Below are 13954 nucleotides of genomic sequence, written 5' to 3'. Positions count from 1 at the left end.
AAACAGCAGCACATGAAATCAAAAAGCTGCTACAAAGAGTCATCCAGACTGTCCCCCCCCCACGACCAGATAAAACCTTGAGTAAAATCTGGATCCTTTTTAGTGCCAAAAAGACAGGGGACTGGAGACCAATTCTGGATCGCAGTACACTAAACAAATTCGTAAAAACAGAGAAATTCCAGATGGTCACTGTTAAGTCTATCCTTCCTCTTCTGGAAGAAGACTATGATTTGGGTGTGCTCTGTAGAGCTTCAAGATGCGTATGTTCACTTAAAAATGGAAAAACGCTCAAAAAGATACCTCCACTTCCTTATAGGAGCCAGTCACTACCAATTTTGAGCCCTGCCCTTCGGTCTCTCTACAGCCCCCAGTGTGTTCACAAAATGCATGGCAATAGTTATCGCTCACTTGCGACTTAAAGGATTCCAGATGTTTCCATATCTAGATGACTGGCTCCTTAACTGCCCCCACCAAGAGTCTACTGGAAGGAGCCCTGCAGTATACTTTCTTAACAGCTCGAAGCCTGAGAATCACTATAAACTGGGAGAAATCCAACACAACCCCAACTCAATATTTGGAGTTCTTAGGGCTACTGTTGGATACAAGAAATTGCACAGCATCCCTTCCAGAACACAGATTTCAGAGAATAAGACAAGTTCAACCGCTGCTGTCACCACAAATCCCCATCTCAGTCTGTACTTCAGCTGTTCGGGTCAATGGCAGCTTTGATTACCATTGTTCCCCTAGCCAGATTTCACATGAGACTTCTTAAATGGCTACTTCTCACTCAGTGGTACCCTCTACAACACCCTTTGTCTTTTCAAGTAAATGTGACTGAGATGCAAGCAAGATTTATTCTGGTGGATGTATCTAAATCCCCAAAAGTGGTCTTGCCCTTTCACCCCCCCCCCAATCAAACGATAGCCACGGTGACCACGGATGCCTCACTGATGGGGTGGGGGGGGGCTATGACAGGGAAACTCTGTCCAAGGCACCTGGTCAGAGACAAAGGCCCTTCTGCATATCAGTGTCCTGGAACTGAGGGCGGTGCTTCTAGCGTTACAAGCATTTCCCTCCATCCTTCCGTCGGGGACTGTTGCGATCCAGTCAGACATGCCAGTGGTCTGGTACATCAGCAAACAAGGGGGAGCCAGATCTTACCCAGTTATGCCGAGAGGCCTTGAGAAATATGGCAATGGGCGATGGCTCACAACCGCTTTCTGATTGCAACGCACATTCCCAGGATCGCCAACATGATAGTGGACAAATTTGAGCAGGTGTGTTTTACAGCCTCACGAGTGGTTCCTCAATTCTCTGGTAGTGGCAAAAGTCTTTCACTGCTGGGGCCAGCCTTGCTGCGACCTATTTGCCTCCCCAGCCAACTGCAAGTGCAGCAACTACTTTGCTCTCATCCTCCCTCGGGACAGTCGCCAAGGGATGCTCTAGTCCAAACTTGTCCCTCTGGTCTTCTTTATGCCTATCCTCCTCTTCCCCTCCTCTCCAGATTTCTAAAGAAAACACGACAGTTGAAGAACAAAGGGATCTCATTGCGACAAGTCTGGTTTCCCTTCCTCTGGGCTCGCTGCTAGATCAAACCGTGGATCCTGAATCCATCCCAAATGTTTATCTCCCATCCGCAGGGTCTGATTCACCCCAATTTTAACAACCCTGAAACGTAACAGCTTGGTTTCTCCACTTCTGTGATTGTCAGGCATGAAAACCTTTCTTCCCGTGTGCAATATTCTTATTGCATCTCCTAAATTGTCCAATCTTAAACGGAAGAGGGTCTCTCTGTGGGCAGCAGATAGACCCCTTGTCAGCCCCGGTCTCTGTGGTATTGGATTACTTATCACATCTGTTCCACTCTGGGGTGTTTGCCTTTACTATTTGTGTACATTTGGCTGCCATCACAAATTTTCATATTGTTTTTTCAAGATTCTGCACTTATGTCACACAGACTCTGTAAGACCTTTTTGAAATGGGGTTATCCACCTCTAACCTCCGTTCAGAGAACCCATACAACCTTGGGATTTGGCTTTAGTTCTGCAAGCTTTAACAGCTCCACCCTTTGAACCTGCGTCCTCTTCTAATGCAAGATATCTCTCTTGGAAAACTTTGCAATCACATCGGCCAGAGGATTGTCGGAACTTCTGGCTTTATGCATCAAACCTCCCTATTTGCTCTTCCATAAAGACAGGGTATCACTGAGAACCAACTCTACCTTTTTACTAAAAGTTTAAAAATCAGTCTTTTGATCTCCCAGTGTTCTTTCCTAACCATTCTAACAAGGGGAGAGTACTGCCTGCACTCCTTAGATGTTCATAGGCAATTACGATTTTATTTGGAGAGAACAAAATCTACCCGTAAATCAGACCAACTCTTTCTGGCTTTTTCTGGACCTAGCCTAGCCTGGGTCATCCTGTATCAAGTTATATTGGCTTCATGGTTGAGAAATTGTTTTTGTTGTAGATAAAGGTGATACAATCTTACCTTGCCTCATAGAGTAAAGGCACATTCTACAAGATCTAGGGCAACTTCAGCAGCCTTCCATGTAAAGGCTGACCTCAATGATATTTGCTCCGCTGCAACTTGGGCCAAACCTCATACCTTTATTCATTACAAATTGGACTTTGCCTCCAGAGGTAGAGCTTCCTTTGGTTTCATGGTGCTCAGGAATGTCCTTACATGAGGGCCACCCAGGAATACAGGTAGCTGGAGACTCTGTCCTATCAGTAAGGAATGAACGAAGATTACAACCTCAGATAAAGAAGTTGTCTTACCATAACGTTCCATCTGTGTTGATCTTTGTTCATTACATACCACCCTCTGTCCCCCATCCAGAGGTTCTTGGCTGATTTTATGTACTCCTTTCTGGTAGGTCTGTTATGACCAGAGGTAGCCTCTACTTTTATCTATCAACTTGCAAACTCTATCTGAAGGTAACAGAGCATTCTGGGTAGGACCCTTGGCTAGAGAGTTTTTGGCTGATGCGAGCTTGATATTGGCTGGCTCGGTTCTGAAGATGGAACCGATAACCCATCAGTGATGAATGAACAAAGACAACACAGATGGAATGTTATGATAAGACAACTTCTTTTACCTTCTCTACCTATGTATGGTTTCCTTTCTCTTACTCGTATTTTTGCTTTTACTGATGATTTCTCCTGCCTCTCACATCTACACCATTTATTACTTCTAACAAATACTTTTTTCTCTCTCTTGCCTTTCTTCCTGTTTATCCACCATTGTTTTAACCACAGTGAGTAGCATTCCACCTTCTCCAAGGCTGATGCCACAAAACAAATAGAGATTGTCTTTCCACTCCCTGCAAGCTCTCTTTTCTCTGGAGAAAAATGTGTATGTAGTTACTGAGATATGGTTTAAAACCTCTGGAGGAGAGATGACTACAAATGGTCTTGGGTCTATAATCGAACGCTTAAACGTTCGAATCACTAAAGATCGAACGCTTAAATGTTTACACTTATTTCTTTTTAAGATATTCAAAAAGTGTTTAAGGAGGGGGGGCAAGCCCCCCTGCACGTGCCATTTGGGGGGCTATGCCCCCCGCTACTCAAATATACAAACATCGCACTTCAGTGCACTACAGTGCAGAAACGGAAATTTCCATTTCCTACACTGTAGCACGATCTGAGTTTGTATATTTTAAGTAGCAGGGGGTGTGGGCTTGCCCCCCTGCTTTACACCCTTTAGTATTTTTCTTTTTCTTTTTTATTTATTTATTTATTTTTAATTAAAATATTCAAACATTTAAGTGTTTGATCTTTAGTGATTCGAATATTTAATATAGACCCACGGCCTTGGGGACAAATGCTTAAGAGTAAGGTTCATATGGCAAATCTGGAAAATTTATTCATGTTTATATTATGCATTTCTGTATCTTTGTCATCTTCCCAAACTAATATATATTATATATTTTTATATATATATATATATATATATATATATATATATATACACACACACACGTTCTAGAATATGGTAAAAGAACAGAATGGTTCAAAAAACGACAGTTACGGAATGTAAACTTAGTTAATTAACAAGTAATTAATACATTTTTTCAGTGTGTCTGTTCTGTGACTTTGTCTTGTGATTTCACAAGTACTGACAGAGCATCATTGGAAATCACATTGCCAAAGTTCTGGTTCATGTAACCCTAAGCAATATAAAATGGAAACTCTAGTGCATTGTAGCACAATCATACATTATGGTGCAGGTGGCATCCCCCCCCCCCCCCGACTCGTCATGAATGACACTGTACATACCTCTGACATCAGGAAGGTTGAGAAAGGGACATATGTGATAAGCTAGATTCTTAAAAGTGCTGTTTTTTGCAATGCATTATGTTGTGCACATAAAATTGTTGTATATGTGGTTCCTATATTGCGTATATACCATGCCCCAAAATGCGTATGCAAATCCAAAAATGCCTTTCCTTACATAACAAATTGTACGCATCTGCATCCATGTATATTTGTGTAACAGAACTGTGGAGCAAAGGTTAACTGACACTGGCTTGAAGCTCTACTTGGGGGCTAGTGATCTCAATACAGTGGGCTTACTGCAACATCTGTGGGGTGTCCCAAAGTGACGTGTTACAATAGTTTTTATATCTCTTCGCCATTACAGCATTGTTTTTGGGAGAGGGAGTCGAACCCCCACTGTTCACCAACGTGTGCTAGTCAAAAGTGTAATGGACAGCAAAATTTGCAGCTGTAGACTGAAGTGATGACAAGATGGTGGGTAGCAATTGAGTTTGAAGACGAGTGTAGTGATATTGAAAAAACTGAATTGTCCACATTAACAATATATCGTGTTTATTTATTTTTTTTTGTGTGCAAGTGGTATAAGAACTATGGAGCAAATCTGTACCCACACCTGCTTGCTGCCTTGCTGAAGGGGGGCACTTTTGTGTAACACCTCACTGAAAGATCCTAGTTTGTTTTTGCTTTCTTCTTAAATATGAATGTTATCCTTATCAGTTGTTGAATTATAATAATCCTAGCTTAATTTGGTGTTGCTTTATTCTTAAACTTGTATATGTAATCCTTATCAATTGTTGAATTAATAACTTATGATGTTAAGGGAGTTTTTCTCCCTGGCCCTCTGCTGAAAAAGGACTTGTGTCCAGTTGGACTTTCCCGGTTACCAAATGTAAAATAAAAAAAAGTACAGTGGACTGGCTCCAGTAGTTCATAGGGTAGGTACTAGGCTATCGGCCCAAGGGCCTACGTAAGCCTAGCCAACAAGGTTCCCTGGCTTACGCCACCCAAGAAGATCCCCGTGGTGAATTTCCTATTTCCATCCATCAAGATTTTTCTTGGAGTGCTAATGAAGAAATTTGCTTGACATAGATGGGTAGCCTGTTCCAGAGTATGGGGAAGTCTCTGGGACAGGAATCTATCCCTCCAGCATGTCATGTTTATTGTGGTGACAAGGTTTAGGTCCCTAGAGCGTGTAGCTTGGAGGGATTGGGATTTCTTTAGGTGTAGCATGTCCAACAGCTCTGGGTTTGACATGTAGCTTTATATGTTAGGCAGAGATCACCTCGGAGTAGGCAATATGCTACTGAGTAAAGCTGGAGTTTTTTGAGGCGGTCAGTGTAGGGCATTTGTTTGAGGCCAGTAATCCTCTTTGTGAGGTTTAAAACTGTATAGCTCATTAGATGAGGAACTGAAAGCACAACTGCAAGCTGTCAAAACATTTTCAGACACAAGTGCAAAAGCAACCTTTAAAGCAGGAGAACTGCAGCACCAAGAAGACATCAGTTTGGGACAAGAATGTGATGTAAGAATTTGAGCAAGAGGAAGTATATAAATACTTGGGAACTGATTAAGGATAAACAATAAAACTTCAACAAGTGCGAATAAAACTTGGTAAGGAAGATTTAAATTTAATCCTGAAAACAGCATTGACATCTAGGAACAAAATCCAAGCTATAAACCATTTGCTCTTCCTGTCCTAACAGTTTTTTGGAGTGATTGACTAGCCCCAAAACATGTTGGATAGATTAGATAGGAAAACCAAAAGGATGCTTCATGCTCACCAAATGATTTATAAAAATCAGTGCATACCAAGATTATATGTTCTCCATTCCAAAGGAGGGATGGGCCTCTTTGAAATTTATTTACATGTATAAATCTGCAGTTGTGGGGTTCCACACATCTGCTGACTTCCCAAGGCCCAAACCTAAAGTTTTAAAACATGAGGAGAATAAATCTAAGATGACTTCTCTGCTTAATTTAGCAGAAGCATATCCGCATCAAGCAGAAATGGAAATCAAACCACAAGTAGATAAAAACCAGGCAGCAGCTGAATGTGCCAAAAAAAAACAAAAAAAAAAAAACAAAAGAAAGAGTATAAGGTGAAGGACCAGGTGAGAAGGCAAGAAATTTGGAAAATGCATAAATGTAGTTGCAAGTATAGAAAACTTCTGGAGGAACCTCATGTTGATCAGGAAAGAATGCAGGAATGGTTAAGAAAAGACTAATTCAAACCAGGCGATGAAAGGTTAATATTGGCAGCCCAAGATAGTGGGCTTACATACATGTTAGTTTACAGAGCCCATTGAACATGTGGGAGAAATGGAGGTTTTGTAAAACAGAATTGGAAACGGTTGCACATCTCGTTGCTGGTTGCAACATACTAATGGCAGAAGGACCGAATACTGAAACGTATAATAGTGCAGCAAGACTGTTGCACTGGGGATTGTGCAAGCATAGTATTGAAGTGGCTGAAAAACACTGGAAAAATTAGCCACAAAGCAAAGTCTACATCACATGAGATCATCCATTGCCAATAGTTCAAAAGACAAGATGCTAGCAAACTGGATATAGTGGTCCACGAAAAGGCAAAAGTGGCATTAATTATTGAAATTGCCACACCCAGTGACTACAGTGTCCTGCATACAGAGGCGCGCACAGTCCATAAATTATCAGGATTTGCAAGCAGAAACGAGAGCAGTGTGGAAGAAAGATACCCAGATAGTCCCAATAGTAGTAGGAGCAATGGGTCTTACAAAAGGGTCTACAATCATATTTAGATATGCTACCAATACATGCAACTCCGAATGAATTTCAGGAGTAGTCACTACTATGCACGTTGTGGATTCTGCGAAGAGCACTTTTGGCTGACATGAAAGAGTGAAACAATACTAATTTCATTAACTTTAATCATATTTTGACTTTGGAATGGGTCCATTCCTGTCATGGTATTAGAAACCCAAAAGATTTGGAGAAATTTAAAAAGGAATATACACATCCTTATTTAGATCAATTTCTATAGTTTTTCCCATAGACTTAATCACTCTGAGGAAATAACTCAGGATTTTGGGTCTCATGGTGTTTAGCATTTTTATGATACCCCTGGCAAGATTCTACATGAGAAATATGCAGGAGTATCAGAAATCTCCTGTCCCAGCATCAACACCCTTGGGGTTTGTTAGAAGAGAATAATTTGGTGGGGAGAACTGATATCCTCAAGTCCACGTCTTCCCTTCTCGCTGCAGTGGTCAGTTCCCACAAACTTCAATATTTGCCCGGGAAGCAGTTTCAGAAGAGAGAAGTGCAAGGGTTGTAGGTGTAAGCCATCTGTTGCAAGCACATAAATGTCAAGTAGATGCTTGCCTTGATTAATGCACTCAACTGTCTTTGGTCCCCAGAACCTCAAGTGGTTACAGACTATACCACGGTCATGTGGTACATCTGCAAGCAAGCAAGGGGGAACCAGGTCATACCCCTTTTGCATACTAGCCGCTTTAGATGTGACATTGTGCTTTGAAGCTGTATCTCAGTTACAGGCATCCTACATTCCATCAAGCAAAATTGTGTGGCAAGCTGAGTAGGACAAGTGCAGACCCTCATTTGTGGAAACTAGATCAGGGAGTCCTCCAAGATTTGATCATCTGTGGGGAGTTCCTCAGGTAGACCTCTTTGCCTCCTTTATGAACAATCAACTGGCAAGCTTCTGATCTAGGACTCCATGCAGGAAGGCCTTGAAGACTGGTGTCTTTTCTTTTCCTTTGACAAGAATGCTCCTGTATGCTCTTCCATCCTTTCCACAAATATCCAGGGCACTTCTGAAGGTTCAGAAGGACTCTCCCAAGATAATGTCAGGCAACCATGGTTCTCCTTTCTTTTGGAAATGACCAGGTGCAATTACCATAAGCTTCCTCACAGACTGGATCTACTCTCATAATATACCCCAACATCAATCCTCTTCAGTTGACTGCCTGGCTGGTAGGGTCTTTGTTTCCTTTTTAGGCACCTGTTTTCTAGAGCATGTGCAGCAGATACTAATGGAGGCAAGAAAACCTGGTACTAGATTTTCTAGTTGGTACCAAAAACATAACCAGCACCCATTCTTAGCTAGTTGTTCTCTGGTCTCGCAATATACATGTGGGTTACTATCCTATGGCCTTTCTTATTTCTCTTTCAAGGTTCATTTGTCAGCCATTTTAGCATGTCTGCCTATGTATCCTGTTTCAGTGTGGTCTTGTATCAAAATGCTCTTGTAAGAGGTTTGGTAATAAGGCTTCCAAGAAATCCAGTGGCTGCCTCTGCTTGGAATCTTAATTTTGTATTGGAGAAGCTAGAACTTGCTCCATTTAACCTAGGTGACCTGGCCAATTTGAGGTTTTTGCCATAAAACAGTTTTACTGATTGCTCTTACCTCTGCAAGAATGGTATCTGAACTCTTATTGCAATTCAACTGCATCTCATTTTCCATTGGGACAGGGTTTCTTGGAGAACTAATCCTTTTATGCCTAAAGTGGTATTTGAGTTAACTGGGAGCTGGACATTTTGGTTTAAGGTATTCTTTCCTGAACCCAAAAGTGAGGGAGAAAGCATACCTCCATAATTTGGATGTTCACAGACAATTTGGGTACTATCTTGACGAAACTAAATATTTCAGATCTTCGGATCAGTTGTTCATTTCTTGTGAAGGTAAGAAGGGACAACCTGTGTTCTTTTTCCAAATTGTTGCACTGTCTTAGACCATCACAAAACTGTTCCAGACAGGGTCAAGGCCCACTCTACCAGAGCCTTGGCTTCATCTATGGCATTTTGGAAAGGGTTATATTCTAGAAGTATTCTAGAAGCTGCCACTTGGTCCTCTATATGCTTTTACAAAGCACTAGAAGCTTGATTCCTTCTCCAGGTCCAGATCAATATTTTCTAGGACCATTCTCCAGGGGCTCCTGCAACAGTGGTCATTTGAACATCTGCTGTTATGTTAAGTTCAACTTGCACATCTGGACTGTACAAACATAGTGCATGCAAAAGAACTAGCAACTGTCTGGAAGGAAAGTCCTTAACTAGCATAACTTGGTTGCAGAACCAAAGTCAAGGGTGCTTTGCAATAATCAAAGAGCTGTGGACTTGAGGGTTTACCTACCTGCTCCTCCAAGGATATATTTGGTCTGCCATCCATCTGCATGGGGAACCATCACTTTCCAAAGATGAACTTGTGTCCAGGAGTTGCTTGGTATTCTTAAGAACATGAATGGTCCCACCATCTTTTTTTCTTGTATGGTGTCCCATCCTGTAAGCTTCCAAAAGCAGGGATCTCTTCACTTTCCTCAAGAGCTATTAAAGAGGCCTCCTCAATTCATAAATGCTTTAGATTATATTTCAGATTACTTTTAATACTAAAATATTCATATTATTTCAGACCACTATTTAACTGACCTAAACAACTTCATTTCCAAGGAAATATTTCACTTGGTAAAATTAAGGTGCACAAGGAAAAGCCAATTTAATCTTATGGAGACTCCGTTACTCTGCTCAGCCTCCAGAGTGTTTTAACAAGTGCATGTCCATAGAAACAGCCCACCAGACTGGGAGGCAGTTTTCCTAGATTTAGATGAGTCTCCTAGATGCCATTGCGTTTCAAGCTTGGACTGTAGTAAAGAAGTATGTGATCAAGATATTCCCCACTCTTTAGCATAGCAGTAAATCTTTCAAAGATACTGTTGAACCTGTCAGATGTTCACATTAATCATCTGCAGTTTAAATGGAATTCTTTGCAAGGATTGTCTACAAGGGCACAGTGAATAATGTTGCCTGTTCACATAGAGGTTCTGCAGTTCTGTTTTCTGCCAGGTGCTGCCTTTGTAGAGTCTGCATGTCTTTCCTGTATCTGGATGGTTTGGCTTCCTCCCAAAGATATGGCTGTGCATGTGATGTTGGAGTGAGTTGAGTGTATGTGCTGTAGTAGACTAGCTCTGTCAGGAAGAGGTTTTAGTACCTTGTACCCACTGGCTGCTGAGGATAGGCTTTTGTTTGGTCCTGTGGTTAGCTGAAGATGAATGGGGAGATCATATTTTGCCATTGGAGGGTATATAGTTGCTGCAGTCCAGGACCTCACTGTTGCAACCAGGTGAGTTAAGGTGGCTTGAGAATTTAGGAAGTATTGTGGTAGCATCTATTCTGATGGTACCCCATGCCACCCTCTACACAAGGGTGATGGAATTAGACTTCTAAGGTCAAGTGGTCACTGGTATCTCATCCTTTATTGTTACAAGTTCAAATCTCAAGTGTGCGCAAGACTGGGTTGGCAGATACGGTTCTGAAACCTAGCCATGGACAGTGCATTTTAGTTGCCCACTTTCATGACAGCAGTCGCCACAGATGCATCTGCCATAAAATGAGAAAGCATTACAATGGGCAGAGGGTTCAAGGTGTTTGGAGATACTTACCCATCGATATTTTGGGGATGAGGTAGTCCTTATTCTCTAACAGCTCACCTGTAATTTTGAACATTAAAAACCAGGTAGGAGTTCAGTCCTATCCCTTATGTTGAGAAACTGTGATTGTATGGCAAAAGCAGGTGTTGGAATGAGCCATTCAGTCAAGTTGTTTTCTGTTAGCAACCCACATTCTGAGGGTGGCCACTTTTGTAGTAGATAATCGCAGTCATTGTTTAGTGTTTTCTCACAAGTGTTCCCTCAATTCATTAGTTTTAAATTGGTCTCAGAATTGGAGCAAGTTGCTTCACAAATGGTCCTTCAATCTATTACCAGAGTTGTTCCAAAACTGGGGTAAGATCTTGCTGCAGCCTGCTTATTTCACTTTGCCAGTGTCAAGTGTGGCAGATGCTTGTCATGTTTCTGCATAGTATGTATCATAAGGGAGGACCCCTTGGACTCTCTCTTCCACATTTTTTTTTCTAATGAATAGGTTAATTGAGAAAATAAAGCTTCATAGAGCCAAATTCATTCTGTTGGCCTTTTGTTTGATTCAGTCTCTCTTGACAGCCTGTTGGAGAAACCTTTGAGAATGAAACTATACAAGACTCTTCAGAGCTTTAATTAGGAAGGCTACACACAAATTCATTAGTTGAGGAATATCATTTGGCTGTAGTAGCCAGAAACCTTTCTCTTCTCAATTGTTTCAGATATTTTTTTCCCCCCAAGTAAACCACACACTCACAAGACTTGTAAGTGAACTCACTTCTGCATTTGGACTGCTTGAAAGCAAGTAGTCCCCTTTTCAGACCCTGTTGCATTCATCCTGGACTATATTTCTCAAATATTTCTTTCCCAACCGTGCCGCTTCTCTGTCAGTGCCCATCTTGCAGTTGTTTCTAATTGTCTTGAAGGTTTTACTCTTTGTGCCTTCATTAAAGGTTTATACTACTTTTCTGAATGGAGCATTATTTAAACCACCTTTACAGAATCCTGTAGCACCTTGGGAATTGCATTCTCTGAGAAGTTGATGCCTCCCTTTGAACCTGCAGCCTGTACTGATTTGAAATATTTTATTTCTCTTGGCTATTAAGTCTACCAAGAAAATTTCTGAGATGTATGAATTATTTAGAGAAATGAGAGAGGGTGTCATTCTATGAGCCATCTCATTGTCTAACCTCAGTAGACATCCAATTTCTATGGTATTTTCTCCCTAATGCAGTATTCTAAGTATGGTACACATCCATATGATGGGTTAGTATCTCTCCCATTGTGTGGATGTGCACAGTGAGTTGAAGTGTGATGCTTCTCTGCAGAAGGCCTTTGTCTTTGAAAGTAGAGCATCCCTTTTCCCTACAGAAAAATGAAGATTTTCCAGTGTTAACTTAGCAAAGTGATTATGGTTATGGTAGAATTGAACAGCAGCTTGATTAAACAAAAATAAGCCTATTGCTTCAGGTGTTGAAGGATTGCTCAACTAGAACAGTTGCTTTTTCTCTAGGAATGTATCCCTTGATAGTGTTTCTGCAGCAGCTACTTGGGTTGCTTCTAAAATTGCTGCAAGGCAATGTATGCCAAATGCGGTGCTGTCATAAAGGTCTTACTATGGGGCTACTGGGTTTGTTTTGTCAGTAATGTTTTTCTGTGTGCATTCCTCTGCTGTGCCTGCTGACATTACTCTCCCTTTATCATCCATGTCCATTGGTTCCCAAGTTCTGGGTATTTGAGGGCAAGAGCTAGCTGGGTGAAAGCTGTCCTATAGGCAGCCTCCTTGGTGGTCTGTGCCCTCACTGATAGTGAGGATGTATTTTTTTTTTATTTTAGGCCTAAAGACAAGTTTCTTCAAGTATCCGGGTTTAGAGTGATAGCTGATGCAGTGTACTTCAAGCATCCGGCTTCACCTGCATCCATTCCATGCAGCTCTTTAATGGCAAGAGAAGCCTTTTAATAATAGGGGCCATTTAAAAGAAAGTGTAGTCTGTTTTGAATTAAATTTTAAAACCTTTATTTGGATGTAAAAGAGAGAGGCTGATGTACAGTGAATCTTTTAAGCGTCAGAAGCTACACATTGTTAGTTTTTTTGCTAAATTAGTACTTTGATACTAGCTTTTAATGTTTGTGATGGTGGTGGTTCTTTTAAGATCCTCCTCTTCCCCATGCAAACACTTAATTTCCTGAAGGATAATGTTTCATTTGGTGCATGGAATCACTTTACGTAGCTTTCTTTAGATTTCTTTGCTTTGTGGGCTTGTAGGTAGATTGTATGAAGTACGTTTGACAAAACTACAAAATCACTAGAGTCTGATACATATTTGCAAATTTGAGCTGAAGCCCTTTGGGATGAAAACATTAGTTCATTGGAACTAGTCAGTTGCTGTCATTTAAATTTTTTTTATATGTTTGCAGATAATGATTTTTTGCTACCTTTTTTTACAGCAAGTTAGTAAATATTTATTGAGAAGTAATTTTAATGCTACACCTTTTTGGTTTTATAATAAAATGATATCCCCATTGTTACATTCAGGTTAAAGCCAAGCTGCGTAATTTACATTAAAGTTGTTTGTGTTTTAGGCATCTTTCTTAACAAAGAAACTTAACATTGGAGGAAAAAGAGTAAATCTTGCAATTTGGGTAAGTTGACATTCCATTTATTTATGACTTGTAAACTTAAATTTTTTTTTTGTTTAAATTCTGTACTTTGTTTTAATTTCCACTGTAAAAGGACAAAAATAAGCTGTTAGGCCACGTGTTGCTGAAGCCATAATCCATTATTACTGTCTTGTGAAAACTTGATGTGATCCCCAAAAGCTCCAGTTGCAAGAACTCTGAAGACTGATACCACTGGTCTTGATATGCTGGGTATATACAATTTTTTTTCAGGCTACCAGCCCTTGCCATTTATCCTATACTCTCACCCAGTAATACTTCAGTTCTTTTCTGTTGTGAAATGAGATTTGACAGTGTAAGGTTCAGGTGAGCTACTAAATTATGTAGACAAAGCATTAACATCTTGAAAGTAATTCTGTTCTCCAGAAAAGCTTAAAATATTTGTGGTTCACCTTGAAAGCAATGAAAAGGTTAAATGCTGATTATCAAAAAGGGGAAGAGTATAGGAACGTAAAGGTTTCATAGTCAATAGTTTCTAGGCAGTCTCCTCCAATACTTTTGGCTGCAGAAGCTGGCACATTTATGCTGGCTACGCATGGGGAACAAAGAAGGCTGGATTTCAGACTTAAATGCTTGGCACCT

At 40.8% G+C, this 13954-nt stretch overlaps 1 protein-coding gene across 1 annotated transcript in view; it reads left to right on the top strand.

Annotated features, from left to right (window-relative positions):
• Positions 1-13954, top strand: part of RAB21 (RAB21, member RAS oncogene family) — a 445727-nt gene that overhangs the window by 146373 nt on the left and 285400 nt on the right. Inside the window, exon 2 of the mRNA XM_044056993.1 lies at positions 13277-13336. Within this exon, the coding sequence (XP_043912928.1) occupies positions 13277-13336 (60 nt within the window). The remainder of the gene's footprint in view (positions 1-13276; positions 13337-13954) is intronic.

The sequence above is a fragment of the Protopterus annectens genome, chromosome 15.part0 (assembly GCF_019279795.1).
Source record: "Protopterus annectens isolate FY-2018-M chromosome 15.part0, PAN1.0, whole genome shotgun sequence".
Lineage (NCBI taxonomy): Eukaryota > Metazoa > Chordata > Ceratodontiformes > Protopteridae > Protopterus > Protopterus annectens.
This window is presented reverse-complemented; position numbering and strand designations above follow the sequence as displayed.